The 16,020-nt window shown below is 40.6% G+C and overlaps 1 protein-coding gene and 1 pseudogene across 1 annotated transcript in view; both read right to left on the minus strand.

Moving 5' to 3' along the window:
• The window catches only part of GRID1 (glutamate receptor, ionotropic, delta 1), a 1,297,277-nt gene that overhangs the window by 123,631 nt on the left and 1,157,626 nt on the right, over positions 1–16,020 (minus strand). The window contains exon 13 of the mRNA XM_006901020.1: positions 3,456–3,651. Coding sequence (XP_006901082.1) covers positions 3,456–3,651 — 196 coding nt within the window. The remainder of the gene's footprint in view (positions 1–3,455; positions 3,652–16,020) is intronic.
• Positions 3,842–10,034, minus strand: LOC102863479 (annotated as a pseudogene).

The raw sequence follows: 16,020 nt of genomic DNA on the forward strand, positions 1-16,020 counted from the left end.
TATAGAAAAAAAATTTAACAGAACAGCAAACATCAAATGCTGGTGAGGTTGTGGAGAAGCTGGAACCCCCCTTATTCACTGTTGGTGGGAGTGTAGAATCATGCAACCACGATGGAAGGCAGCATGGCACCTTCTCAAATAGTTGCAAATAGAAAGACCATTTGACCCAGCAATTTCACTACTGGCAATATATCCTAACGAAACCACAACTGCCAACCAAGCAGACATAAGCACACATATGTTTATTGTGGCTTTGTTCACAACAGCAAAGAGTTGGACACAACCTACGTGCCTTCAACAAACAAATGGATAGAGAAGTTCTGGTATAGTCACACAATGGAATACTATGCTGCTTTGAAAAACAAAGAACGCATGCAATATTATACGAAATGGATGACCCTGGAGGACATTATGTTGAGTGAAATATCTCAGTCAGAAAAGGACAAATATTGCATAGTGCCACTGTTGTAAAAGAGGACTGACATCAGGCTTGAAGTGAGTCTGAGCAAGATGGGATAAATAATGTATACTGCATTAAAACTGATGAGGGAAAGAACTGTTTAAAAGAATTATATGATTAGGTATTATTATCATGACTGGAGTCAGAATGAAGACTGTATAATGGAGTGGACTTGGGGTGAGGGATTGTATAACAATGAAAGAATTTTTCTTTTACTTTTCAAAAAGTAGAGTGAGTTGAGTGAGGAGCAGTGGGGAGGGAGAAAAATGCAACAATGAATGAATGGAAATCCAAAGTCTCTGTAAACATTCATTAAAATTAAAACATTAAAAAAACCCTAATACAATAGAAGACAAGTACTGTAAAAACAGAAGGATAACCAGTAGAATACATATGGCTATCCAAAAAGGGAAGAGTGAGCAGAAGGGCTTTGGGTGGGAAAGGAAGTAGATCACAGTGTCAAAGATTGGTGGTTGCTGTATAAAAAAAAAAAAAAAGATTGGTGGTTGAAGGAAGAGGGTGCAAAAAACCCCCACAAAAACCCTACCAATGTACATGAATGAAACATATAGCAAAAAAATTATTGTATGCAAACTGGAATGACTATATGAAACACAATATAAATGAAGGATAGTGTGAAGTACAATGTACACTAACTTTGTTAGCAAACCAATATAAAATAAAAATTAAAACAACAACAACAAAAAGTAGCAGCTCGAGAAGACAAAGAAAAATATAAGAGACACGTGCAAAGAGCTGAATTTGAACAGTACAAAGGGAAGAACTTGCATGATATATTTATAGTTGAAAGAACTGAAAAACAAATTCAAACCTCCATCTAAGAGATGCTAATGGAAAAAATCTTTAATGACCCAGGAATCATCAAAAGAAAATAGAATCCTTCTCGTTCTCATGTACTATGTTTTATAAAATTAATTATTATTGGACCTTGAGAATGAGTGTATGAAACACAATATGAATGAGGAATACTGTGAAACACAATGTGAACTTTGTAAGCAAACCAATTAAAAAAAATGGAAGGAATAAACAGAGTCCCTGTACCAAAGAGAATTGGTTAATACTGAAAAATTTTAGGAGGATTATTTTTTTTTCTATAATGATATTTTATTAATTTTCATAAACATTTACAGAGATTTTGGGTTTCCATTCATTCATTGTTGTAGGAGGATTATTGATAGCACAATTACATTCTACTGCTCTTGCTTAAGTACTGCCTTGTTAACTTTGAACATGAAAAATCTTGCATAGCATATATTGTAAAACATTTTAAGTGACTAAAGAGATCCCTGAACATAACGTTGTTTGGCCTCTCTCCATTCCAAGAGGTTCCAGGAAGAGAATCTCTCACATTTACACAGTTGGTGAGTCTCACCACCAAGATTCATACCCCAATGTATCAAGACCCAGAGCACAAATTCTGCAGTACTAGGAGGTCACATGAGGTGAAATTGCCCAACCAAATGTTTTGCAAAAAAGAACCCTCAGACGATGCTTCCTGTGGGATGGACATTGTAGCCGGCACTACATCCTTCACTGGACAGGCCCTCAGGTCCTCTAGAAGCTAGACTCAGGCCCTTGCCTCTTTCCCTGAGTTCTTAAGACTCTTTTCTTGGAGATATTTTCCAGATTGTGGAAGATCCCCCTCACCATGAAGAACAGGGACACGGGCCTTGGTGGCCCTAAGGCCTTTTCTGAACTGCCCTTCTGTAGTAAGGTTAGGTAATTATCACGTGGCTGAACAAAGGAACATAAAGTTTTATGTGACTGTGTATGTGTAAGCATATAGAGTGTGTTATGTACAAATGAGTGTGAGAATGAGCCTGTGTGAATGTACAGATGAGCATGTGTTAAGATGTCAGGGTATGTAAGTGAATGTTGTGCAAGTATGTGTGTGATGCTGTATGTGAAGTATATGAGTGATTATTGGTGAATGGTTGAATTCCATGTCTGAGGGAGTTCTGGTAGCCTATGAAGCGGTACTATAATTTTGAAGGCATGCAGATGGGCAATCTCCTCCTGTGTGATTAACTAACTGCCTCTGAAAATGCAGCAGAGGGTCAGATATGTGTTGGTTCTGACTTGACGGTGAACAACAACAACAACAACAACATATGTGACTATAAGTGTACAAATAGGTGTGAGTGTAAGTGAGAGTGTGTATGTCTATGTGAAAGCTCTATAATTAGAACTGGTGGACTGGGATCAGGTGAGAGGTAGGATGAAGCACCAGCCAGCTCTGAGAAGTGAAACACAGGTCTAACCAGCTTTCCTGCCTCACAGACAGTGGCTAACTCACTGGGCTCACTGGATAGAAAGAAAAAAAAGAGCATCTGATGACCCCACCACTTTCCTTCTCATTGATCACAAAGGACTTCCAAGCACATCATTCTGGCAATCAGGGAGTCCATCTAATTGGAGCCTAATATCAAGTGGTCCTTTGATCTCTATCTGCAAAAATGGGATAATAATGCTCATTTCTGTTATTGTGGTGGAACTAGCCAAAGAAAGAGTAATAATATTGCACCCTTAACCCACCTTCCTCTCCCTGAACCTGACCTATATTCACCCTGCCTGTCCCTAGTTGTCCACAGCACAGTGTCTAGCCTGTGTCTTGACCACTATCTCTTCTCTACAGCACTACCTCCATCAGTGATGTGCCCTGGAGACTGCTGGAACAATTTCCAATGTTACCTGCTACCTGTGTGTAACCTTTTCTAACCTAGTCTCCTGTCTCAAACCTTTCTCAAGTGGCTCTTCTTCCCTCCTTTCCTATCCATCTTCATCTGCTGAGAGAGGCAGGTCACTATTTGCACACAATCTGGACAGTTCATGAGCAGTTAGCTCTGTGGCCTGGGATCATGATACCTACCTTCAAGACATTTGTTCTGCTGTTCCTCGTCCAGTACTGCATCTGTTCCATCAACCCTCTTGATGCCCTCTGAAGGCCTAGACACACAATTGCTGGCCCCCCTACCTTCCTGATGCCTTCTGAAGGACTGGACACGCAGTTGTCCGCCCCACCGTTCTTGCTGATGGTCCGCCAGAGCTCTGCAAATGTGCTGTCCTGCTCCAGAGGGTTGGTGCCCTTGGCTCTGAAATACTCATACACCGCAGAATCCTGGACAGTGCCATAGGAGATCTCCACTTGTTTGGATAGGTCCTGGAATGTCCTGAAAGGTAGAAAGATAGTAGTTTTGGTGCCTGCCACACACCCACACTGCAGATGGCCCTCCTGTAATACTGTCCTGCCTAGCTCACCATCCACCTTTGTTCACAAATCCCAGCAGCATTATTTCAACAACCCCAAGCAGGCTTTAGGATGGCCTCACTTTAGCATAGGAATATGTCCTTATCACAGATTCAGTCAATGAAGCCAAGTCTTGTGCTGAGCTTAGGGGATAGGGAGCTGAATGAGCTGTTTCTGTCTGCAGAGAGGTTACAGTTGAGCTAAAGAAACAGACAAATAAGGGCCCCAGGGTTATATCACAACATTAAATACCCAAGACAACAATCAGAGGCCATCCATTGAATGACTGGAGCAGAGGTTAGGCAGGAATTAGAAACATGTTGGCAGAATGTATAATGTAGCACTTGGGTCCCAATGGGTAGTGTGAGACAGACATTCAATGACCAGGTCTCTTTTCAAGCTAGCAGAGGTCCTGGAGAGTAAGGCAGTGCTTGCCTTTCCAGTCCCCCGCACCACCACCCCCAACCCAGAAAATAAAGGAACTTGAATTCTTACATTAAAGCTCCTGATTTTTTAATATTGACAAAAACTTAAAAGATTTTTCACAGGTCAGCAAGAAAATAAAGAAAAGCACTCCTGAAAGCCTTCAGTTTATGAGCTCTGCTGCTAGTGGAGAAAAGGCATCTGTCAGGTACACACTGGAGGGAGAGTTCCCCTAAGAAAATTCTTCACCAATCCAAAGCCCCTTAGGAAGGGAGAATAGTCAGACCACAGAGATCTCCTGATCAGGTGACTCGTTCCACAGTGCTCATTCAGTCCTTGCAACCAGCTAACACATTGAGCTCAGAGTTGATTTTAGTGTATTGCAGATAAAAGGAAACATAAAACAACACATTCAACAGAGAATTTTTCTAATTATTGTTCATTATTTATATCTAATTGAAGCAAAATGTTTCTTCTCTTGAAGGCCCCCAAGAGTCCTAACTGTGTAGTAATTTGCCTGTAATGAAAGAAGGAGAGCTCATTTTCATCCCATGTTTTTCTTTTCCCCATGGTAATATAAACAAATACAAGACATTGATGAATGGGAAACATTGGGATAAATTACACAGCAACATCTAAATACTGAAGTGCTCTAAATTACTGCAGACAGCAGTTTCCACAGTATGGAGTGATTGCATAATGACCAGGGAGCTCAGAACTAGCCTTTCATCCCCACACTTTAAATGTAAATTTCCTCTTTCTGGGGGAGGGGTAGTTTTATTCCTGACTCTCCATGTCCAGAAATTCAGAGCAAATCTGAGGTAGGAAGCTGTCTGAATGTTTATGGTTTCACCAATTTTTGTTCTGCTGGAACTTACCATCCCCACCTCAAAATGGCATTTCCATTTCCTGTGCCATACTCAGCCGCTGGCCTGCATCCTACTCTTTCCATAGGTATGAGTATGCATATTTCACATGCATACTCTCTCTTTGCAAAGGTCTCCATGTTGAATAGCATGCCAATTCATAGTAGGTGCTGCTGTTATGTTTCATGGAAGTTGGGAGATGCCAAAATGGAGGTCAGATAGAGAGGTTGTGACTATCAGTCATCTCCTTGCTGCACTACTGGACTCTAAAAGGAGGACATTGGAGGAATAATGGTGGACAGGTACTGCCAGCAAGTCTGGCAACTGGCAGAAGGCAAGTATTTAAGCCAGACTGAACCAGTCCATCTCAACTAACAAGGGGAATTGAGCAAGGAGGAGGTTTTACATACACTACATACTTTAGCATTTTTCTGAAATCAGTTTCTTTTACATTAGCTGCAAGGAAGTGCACAACGAAGGAGATCCCTTACAGTTGAGCTCTTTATAAGCACAGTCATTTGCTAGCTGTTCATCCACTTAATCAAGTGTATTGGATGCTTACAAGAAGACTAAACAAAGTATTATAATTAAATGTACAAAGTTAGAAAATAAAAAGGGGATAATTTTCACTACATTTCTCAAGTTGAAAGAACTAAAGAGCAAATTCAAGCCTCAAGTTGTAAAACTGAATGATGTTATGACCATAATCTTGAATGATCCAGGAGCCATCAAAGAATATCAATGGAATGGACAGTCACTGTGCCAGGAATAATTGGCTGAAACAGAACCATTTAAAGAGGTATCACATGATCAAGTGATGAAGGAGGAAGTTCAAGCTGCACTGAAGGCACTGGCAAAAAATAAGGCTCCAAGAATTGATGGCATTCCAAGTGACATATTTCATCAAACAGTGCTCACCAATATATATCAAGAATTTTGGAAAACAGTTAACTGGTCAACTAACTGTAAAGGATTCATATTTGTCTCCGTTCTCCCAAAACGTGACCCAACAGAATGTGGAAATTATTAACAATATCACTAATATCACATACAAGTTAAATCTTGCTGAAGATCACTTAGAAAATGGCTGGAACATCGACAGAGAACAACCAAAAACTCAACCTGGATTTAGAAGATAACAAGAGATATCATTGCTGATGTCAGATGGACCTTAGCTGAGAGCAGAGATTCCAGAAGGATGTTTACTTGTATTTTATTGACTATGCGGAAAAATTTCACTGTATGTATCGTAACAAATTATGGCTAACATTGAGAATAGGCATCTCAAATGCTTATCTGTGCTCATGAGAAACCCTATACTTAAACCAAAAAGCTATTTTCCAAAGAGAGACAGGGAATACTGCATGGTTTACAATTGAGAATGGTCTCAGTTCAATTTTCCTCAGGGTATATTCCTAGTTTCCATTTCCTCTTTCATAACCATTGGCTCCTGCTCATAAGGTACTTGCTGAAATTTTTCTGTGTCAATCAATTCTTTCTGGTACAGTGACTCTGTGTATATCCTCCATCTTCTTTTGATGCTTTCTGGGTAATTCAATATATTTCCTTGCTGGAAATTCAAGCGGGACTTTGAAGAGGCCATGACACCAGGGATATCAGTGCTGATTTTAGATGATCCTGGCTGAACATAACAAATACCAAAAGAATGTCTATTTGTATTTTATTGACTATGCAAAGGTGTGGATCATGACAAGTTGTGGCTGACATTGAGAAGAATGAGAATCGCAGAGCATTTGATTGTGCTCATGAGGAACCTATACTTGGAGGAACAGAAGAGCAGGAGGTTGTAGTGCAAATGAAGCATGGGAGCATTGCATGCTTTGGAATTGGGAAGGGAGAATCAGGGTTGTATCCTATCTCCATACTTATTCAATCTATATGCTGAGCAAGTTATCCAAAAAGTTGGACTCTATGAAGAGGAATGTGGTACCAGGATTGGACGGAGACTCATTAATAACCTGCGTTATGCAGATGACAAACCTTACTTGCTGAAAGCAAGGAGGATTTGAAGCACTTGTTGCAGAAAATCAAGGAACAAAGACTTCAGTATGGATTGTGTCTCAATAACAAGAAAACAAAGATTCTTACCATGGGACCAATAGGCAGTGTCATGATGGATGGAGAGGAGATTTAAACTGTCAAGAGCTTCAGCTTACTTGGATCCACAATAAACACCTTTAGTATGAGCAGGCAGGAAGTAAGGAGACACATTTCACTGGGGAAATCTACAGTTAGGGACTTTTCCAGTTTATTGAGGAGTAGTGATGTCTATTTCAAGACTAAGGTGTGTCTGATTCAGGCCATGGCCTTTGTAATTACCAGCTATGCATCTGAGACCTGAAAAAATGAATAAGGATGACAGAAAAATAATTGATGCTTTTGAGCTGCGGTGTTGGAGAAGAGCACTGAACATCCTATAGACTGCTAGGAAAACAAATAGATATATCTTGGAAAGGGTGCAGCCAAAGTGCTCTTTGGAGGCAAGAATGATGAGGCTTTGCCTCGCATACCTTGGACATATTGCTAGAAGGTTCTATTCCTTGGAGAGGAACATGATGTTGGGAAAGGTGGAAGATCAGCAAAGGAGAAGAAGACCCTCAACCAGGTGGATTGACAAGGTGACTACTGCAATGGGCTCTTGTGTATCACAAAGTGTGAGGACAGTGCAGGACAGGACTAGGTTCAGATCTTTTTTTTTTAATCAATCCAACCACTATATTTAACTTTAATCCAAAGGGGAAAATAACTCTATCATGTCTTATGGGCTTTACAACTGCCTGTGTGCCAAACCATCAGCCACATGGGCAGAGCCACCAAATCCCACATAACTGAACCTGATCTTCAGGTTATGGTAGTCAGTTACAATAGAAACAATATGCTCAGTACTGTTGACGTTGAGAGAGATCTGAAGTCCAGACTTGGAATTGTCAAGAAATCTGCAGTTGGAAACATTGATGCATGGTTCATAAAATATTTATGCAATCCTCACAGTCTCAGATGCCATTGGAAAGGTGACATTAACAAACTGGTACACCATTTCTTAAATTCAGCAGCCTGTTCGGCTTCCTGGATGTTCGCCATGGGGCTATGGCCTCGGTGATCAAACCAAAACATTTTGTAGTATGCATCCCACACATCCATCATGGTGCCATTATACCTGTTCGTAAATCTGTATGGGATGTATTTAAAATCAATTGAAAAAAAAAAAAATAAAAAATAAAATCAATTCAAAATTATAAAAAAGGCACTGACAGAATTTATGGGGGAGTCTTCTTGCTTCTCAATGTGATCAACAACTAGCAAAGTTTGGGCATTTAGGAGAAGCAAAGCACGATACACACTTTTCAGTTTCATTGCTGAAGAGTAAGCAGACACTGCTTCCCCACTCACAATCATTATCTCCCCATGCTGGGAGGCACTGACGATTTCCCCAGCAGCATCCTTGACCTCTTCCCCCGTCCACCTGAGCCACTGTGTGCATTCTCCAAGCTGCCCTTCCCAAGGTTTGTTACATTGGCTTGAGGGCAAAGGAGCAAACACCAACACATTGTTCAGGTGACTCAACTTAGGTCCACAGAGAGCTCCAGAAACAAACACCTGCCCATTTGGGGCAAAGGTAAAGGAGTTCTGGATGCTCAGGTCTGGGGTTATCAATCCAGGAGTACAGCTGGAAATGAGTGATGTCGTATAAGGTGCGCCCTCCTAGCTTTCCAGATTTAAAAGAGACAAAGGTATTGGTCTGTGTATTTGGCAACCCAGTCCCCTAAGTAACAACGCCCCAGCTGGGTAATGTGTGCATTTTTGCAGTACCACATTCAGCAGGGGACTGTGGTGTTAGCTGGGGGTCATACCAAATGTACTCAGTATGAAGACGGGCTGTGGAGGGGACCATCGGTCCATCTTTAGGTTAGTGCTTTTGAATCTACTGAGCTAGTCAGTTCTTTAAGATGAACTTATCTAAAAAAAACCAACTGGCTTTCTGAACTATAAAATCAATTAGAATCTGCTATACCTAGAGTTCTCTGGAAGCCTGGAAAAAGGGTGGAGTAATAGAACTAAAAGTGCATTTTTAGTTATTATCCAAGTTGTTGATATTAAAATGGCACTGGGCAAGAAAAATATACTGTGTGACTGACTTTGACGTGTAGCTGCCATAGGCCATGCCTTCATCCAGAGACTCATCGACAACATGATTTAATAGGAACATTGTCTTCTCCATTACATCTATTACAACTTGTTTCCATAAATTTGTTTTGGATCCCTCATCTGCCCCAGTTACCAGGGCCCAAGTGAGTAATGCTATCATATTAGTAACTTGGTGGTTATGAAGAAGTTGTTTGCCCCATGAGCGGACCTTGGAATACTAATACATTTCCTCATTAATAACCCATATTTTTTCCAAGTATTTTTGTCTCATAAGTTATATAAAGTATTTTTATCTCATAAGTTATATAAAAAGTCAAAGGCAGTGGCAAAGCCTGTTAAAGAATGGCCAATTGGAACTTCATCCCCTGGTGCATGCTCTACCAACCAGTCTTTGTAGCCAACCATCTGTCCATATATTCCAAGGCAAATTCAAAGGCAACTTTGTCTTCTGGGTATAATGCTTGTGGAGGCAGATTGTTGCCATAAATTTCATTCCACTTGGCAGCAAAATCGACATGCTTGGGTGGAGGTAGGTAGTAGGTGGGATTGAACAGCATCGCCTTCACTGCACTTCTAATAGCTCTAAAGAGATGCGAATGGCTTGTATGAGATTTCTGTCTCATTGCCTGGATTTCTTCAGCATCAAAATACAGACTGGGGTGAAGCATACTTTTCTTCAGCTTTTGGCTGGTCTCAAATTATGCACTTTCTGCGTCTTAAACTCATCTATCTCATTTGTGAAAACTACTCACTCAGAGTAATTGCTTACAGATTCCTCAAAAGTAGACAGACCAAACATCACTAACGCTAAAAGTAAGACAGGTCCTGTAAATATCAAAGCCAAGATCCATCAGGGAGTTCTTTCTTAGGCATACATGTCAAACACAGTGCCTAATGCGTCTCCCATCTGGTGAGCAAAATACCCTAATATTTAAGGCCTCGATAAAACAAAGTCTGTAATCGTGTGTGCTGTAAAATCCAGCTGACAGTCGATGCATTTAAAGCAAGTGCAGTTGCCGAAGAGAGAAGGAACTTCCATCAGAGAGATCTGTACCTTGAAATAGTTTGACTTCAAATGGAATTTCAAAGAATGTTAAAAACCTTTACTTTTGCCAAAACATATAGAAAACACGAATATGACAGTCAAACAAACGATTAATTCAGCAACTGCTTCTTTTACATATTTTTTTTTCCGTCTGGAAACGTACATTGTAAAAACAGGAAGAAATGGCTCTGCCCAGGGCAAACCCAGCGGGTTCCGAGGCTGAGTGACCCTGGGACTTCAACCAGGGGCAGGTGCAGGGCAGGCTGGGCAGGTGGAGGAGGTCCTGGATTCATGGGGAGGACTCAGGTGCTGTTGCTCTCAACTCGCTGAGAATTTTCTCCCATTTTCTTAGTGGTAAAGCTCCTCCGCGCCAGCTCCGGGGAGGGCGAGAGACAGCTGGTTCAGATCTTTTGTTAATAGGGTAGCTAAGAGTCATGTCTGACTCGATAGCACCTAACAACAACAACAACAACAACATCATCATATTCCTAGCAGTGGAATAATTGGGTTATAAGGAATTTTTTTTTTTTGCTCTTTGAGTAAATGTCAAACTGCCTTCCAGAGTGGTTGTACCATTTTACAATCTCACTAACAGTGTATGAGCATTCTAAATTCTATATATCCTTCCCAACATTTATTGCTTGCTGTCCGAGTAAATGTTGCCACTACTACTGTAGTGAGATGGTATCTCATTGTGGTTTTGATTTGCATCTCTCTTACTGCCAGTGATTTTGAGCATTTATTCTTGTGTCTGTTGGTCATTCAAATGTCTTCCTCTGTGAAAAGTCTTTCCATGCCTTTTGCTCATTTTGTACAATATTCACAGCAGCATTATTCTCAATAGTAAGAAAATGGAAACAGCCCAAATGTTCATCAACAAATGAATGGATTGAGAAATTGTGGTACATTCACAGGATGGTATTCTACCATACATTTAGAAACAATTTTGAAAAATATTATGTGAAAGTCCAGAGACCTTTCTGAGTGAACTCAGCTTCATAAGGACAAATACTGCACAAGATCATTACCTTAAAAATGATCTTTATGATGTGCATAAAGTCTAAGGGGGGGGAGGGTTGTAGGCAAGGAGAACTCGGGTGGGAAGGGGAAATCATGGAGTCTCAGAGTTTGGTGGGCAGAGAGAGCATGTAAGGCTGTATCCTTCCTCCTATCTATTCAGTCTGTATGCTGAATAAATCATTTGAGAGGCTGGACTTTACAAAGAAGAGTGTGGCACCAGAATTGGAGGAAGACTCATAAAGTACTTGCGTTCTACAGACAGCACAACTTTGCTTGCCAAAAATGAAGAAGACTTGAAAAACTTGCTGTATAAAATCAAAGACTAATACCTTAAATACAGCTTACATCTCAACATCAAGAAGATGAACCACTGAGTTAATAGACAACATCATCATAGGTGGAGAAAATAATTGAAGTTGTCAAATTATTTCATCTTGCTTGGATTCACAATCAAAACCTATGACATAAAGAAAAACACCCCAAACCTATGGCATCAGCAGTTAAGAGATCAAAAGTCATTTATTACATTGAGTAAACCTACTGTCAAGGGTCTCTTTAAGATGTTAAGGAGCAATGAAAATAGTTTAAGTACTAAGGTGCATCCAATTCAAGGAATGATCTTTTCAATAACCTCTTGGAAAATAACTAATAATGACAAATGAAGAATCAATGCCTTTGAGCTGTGTTGTTTGAAAAGAAGGCTGCATGTTTTATGGAATGCCAAGAACAAACAAATTTGTCTTGGAGGAAGAGAAGCCAGAGTTCTCTTTGGAGACAAGGATGGTGATGCTTCTTCATGAAACATATTTTGGGTATATTATTAGGAGGAGCTTGTCCTTAGAAAAGTATACAATGCTTCGGAAATGGAAAGGTCAGTGAAAGAGAGGAAGGTCCTCCACAAAATGGACTAATATAGTGACAGCAGGCCATAATATATCAGAGATTATAAGATTAGCACAGGATATGGCAAGTTTCAGATTAATTGTTCATGGAGCCAATATAAGCTGTTGTTGACTCAATAGCATCTCATAACCACCAATTGATGAGTTGACTCTTCCCGCATGGGGACTCAATGCACAACAGAATGAAATGCTGTGCGATTTGAGTCATCCCCAATATCAGTTGTGATGCACACTATTGTAGTCTACAGTTTTTATTGAATAATTTTCAGAACTATATTACCTGTCCTTTCTTCCTAGTCCACCTTAGTCTGGAAGTTTTAATAAAACCACTCAGTATTGTAAACAGCACACAAAACCATCCCTGGCAGATGTGTGATGGCTATACAGAAGGTACATTGGCCAGGAATCTAACCAATTCCCTTATGCAAGGTAAGAATTTTAACAATGAACTGTTCAAGTAGTTCATACTGCAGGTGGGTAAATGACCAAAAAGTAAACAATGATGGTAAGAGTGTGGAAGTGGAAGTAGAAACAGAGATTTCTGAAAGGCTGAGAAGGAGAAGCTAACCCAAGGCTAATGAAAAGTGTTCTAGGAGAGGATTCTTGAAGGACAGGTATCCGGAGAGAGATATTTCCAGTTAAAGCATAGATTATAGCATGTTTGGGGCACACATCATGAGAACATTGAGCATACTGGTTAAAAAAAATAAACAAACACAACAACAACAACCTGCAAAGCTTTTCAAATCAGATAGAAGAGGCTATAATCTCACCTGTGGCATCCTTACCTGTTTGCTTTAGACCAGCAGTTTTGAAAGTGTGCTCATTAGAGATGCAGAAGTACCTGGGATCACATGAGAAGTATAAATCTTTGGAACCATCCTAGACTTTCTGAATCAGAAACTCTGGAAGAAGTGTTTGATTCAGAAATCTGTTTTCCGTCCCTCAAGAGAATTCTGAGATTCAATTTGAATAACCAATACAAGTTCTGCAATGTCTGGGGTCTCAGTTTTCTTAACTGTAAAACTGAGATATTCATACCTATCTCACAGAGTATAAAGCACTTACTTCCACGCTCAGCACAGTCTCTGTTTCATAAATACCAGGTCTTTTGTTATACTGTCAGTAAGTAGTCATAATGGTAGAAGAACAGAGTCATGGGTGGTATAACTAGAGTGATCATTTGAAAATGGAAGATGGTATTTATTGGCAGGCATCTAAGCAGATATCTAAGCTGCTATGCTCTAGGGACCTAAGTTTACTTCCACCTCTACTCTCCTATCTCCCACTATGGAAAGTGTAGACCATATTTTTGTTTGTTCCCATATAGACTTCACCCTCTAATCACATCCATATCCGGTGATATACATCTTGAAACATGGCTAAGGAGATGTGAAACCAGATAAGCATATTGTTATATGCTGACGAGTTGGAACCAATTCTTAGCTGACTCTCCAGTGGGTTTTCCAAGGTGGCCAACTGACTGAAAGAGATCTATATTTGTTCCCATTCCAAAGAAGGGTGACCTAACAGAGTGCGGAAACTACAGAACAGTATCATTAATTTCACATGCAAGCAAGATTCTACTGAAGATTATCCAAAAACGACTGGAACAACACATCAGCAGAGAACTGCCAGAAGTCCAGGCTGGGTTTAGAAGGGGTCGTGGTACTAGGGATATTGCAGCTAATGTTAGATGGATCTTAGCTGAAAGCAGGGAGTACCAGAGGAATGTACATCTCTGTTTCATTGACTATGCAAAGGCATTTGACTGTGTAGATCGTAACAAACTCTGGCTGACTCTGAGAAGAAGGGGAATCCCAGAACACTTGATTGTGCTAATGAGAAACCTATACTTGGATCAAGAGGCAATCGTCAGAACAGAGCAAGGAAACACTGCATGGTTCAAAATTGGGAAGGGCGTACACCAGGCATATGTCCTGTCTCCATTCCTTTTCAACCTGTATGCAGAACAGATTATCTGGGAGGCTGGGATCTATAAGGAGAAATGTGGGGTCAAGATTGGTGGAAGATCTAGCAACAATCTGCAATATGCAGATGATACAACCCTGCTTGCTGAAACTGAGGAGAACCTGAAACGCTTGCTTCAGAGGGTCAAGGACTGCAGCCTCCAATATGGATTGAGGCTCAATGTCAAGAAGACAAAGATTCTCACCACAGCATCAGGGTGGATGGTGAAGAGATTGAGATTGTTCACAGCTTCAGTTTGCTTGGCTCCACAGTCAACACTCTCGGCACGAGCAGCCAGGAAATTAGAAGATGTATTGCCGTGGGAAAGTCTGCTGTTAGGAACCTCTCCAAAGTACTGAAGATCAATGGTGTCTCTTTAGAGACCAAGGTGAGTCTGATACAGGCCATGGTCTTTGCTATCACTTGTTATGCGTCAGAGTTGGACAATGACTAAGGAGGACAGAAGGAGAATTGATGCCTTTGAGCTTTGGTGCTGGAGAAGAGTATTGAGGGTACCATGGACTGCTAGGAAAAAAACCCAGATTCATCCTGGAAAGGGTTAAACCGGGCTACTCCTTGGATGTAAGGATTCTGAGGTTCCGTCTAACATACTTTGGACATATTGCAAGGAGGGACAGGTCCTTGGACAGGGACATCATGTAGGGTGGAGGGACAGCGCAGAAGGGGAAGGCTCCCTATGAGGTAGACTGATTCAGTGATTGGGGTAATCAGGATGGGTGTGTCAGAGACAGTGCGATTAGCACAAGACAGAGCAGAGTTTAGGGCTGTTGTACATAGGGTTGCTATAGGACAGCACATAACAACAACAACAACAACATATTGCATGGGATGAAATTGCCCATAATTTTCCCATAGAACAACTGGTGGATTTGAACTTCCTTCCTTTGAGTTGGAAGCACAACTCCTTAGCCTAAAGGCCTCCAGAGTTCCCACACAATAAACAGAGAAATATTAAAATTTCTCTTATACTGTGTGAACCTCAACAGATTCATCCAGGAGACTATAAAATCAAATTGGTCCTTACATACAAGGATAGCAAACTCTTGCTCACCTACTTTGGGCATGTTAGTGGGAGCCATTAGTTCTTGGAGAAGAACATCAAGCTTGGAAGTGTAGAGAGTCAATGAGATAGACATATTTCATAGGTGTGAACCTCACCCTCTATGACAATGAGGTAAAAAGAAATACATGTTGGGGGGTGGGTAGAGAAAAAAGTGCAACAATGAATGAATTAATGGAAATCCAAAATATCTTTAAATGTTCATTGAAATGAATAATAATTTTTTTTTTTAAAAAAGAAATACATGTTGCCCAGCTGTCACCACTAACCACTCAAAAAAGGAGCACAGTATAGAGTGGAAACAAATGGTGGCCTCGTCTCAAGAAGCTGTGGGGCAATCCTGAAGACACGCAGTTCAAATTCACCAGCTGCTCTATTGGAGAAGGATGGGCAATCTCTTCCTGAGTGATTAACTGCCTCTGAAAATCTACCAGAGGGTCAGCTATGATTGGTTCCAACTCTATAGCACACAACAACAACAATAACAAAATGGACAGGATAGGAATTTATGGAATCTCTAAGAATATCACTTTTTAGTCACCCTTTGAACCTACAACAAAACTCTATCACGCAGCTCAACTTTCATCAAATTAATGGAAAAGTCTATAAGATCAACAACAATACCATAGAGATATTCCTTAGAATAAATGGCCATGTACAGTCAATGACCCAGCTATTCAACTACTTGGAATATGTTGTTGTTGTTGTTGTTATGTGCCGTCGAGTCGTTTGCGACTCATAGCGACCCTATGTACAACAGCCCTCAACTCTGCTCTGTCCTGTGCCAATCGCACCATCTCCGATACACCCATCCCGA

The sequence above is a fragment of the Elephantulus edwardii genome, unplaced genomic scaffold, assembly GCF_000299155.1.
Source record: "Elephantulus edwardii isolate Elephantulus edwardi_28Jun2011 unplaced genomic scaffold, EleEdw1.0 scaffold00305, whole genome shotgun sequence".
Lineage (NCBI taxonomy): Eukaryota > Metazoa > Chordata > Mammalia > Macroscelidea > Macroscelididae > Elephantulus > Elephantulus edwardii.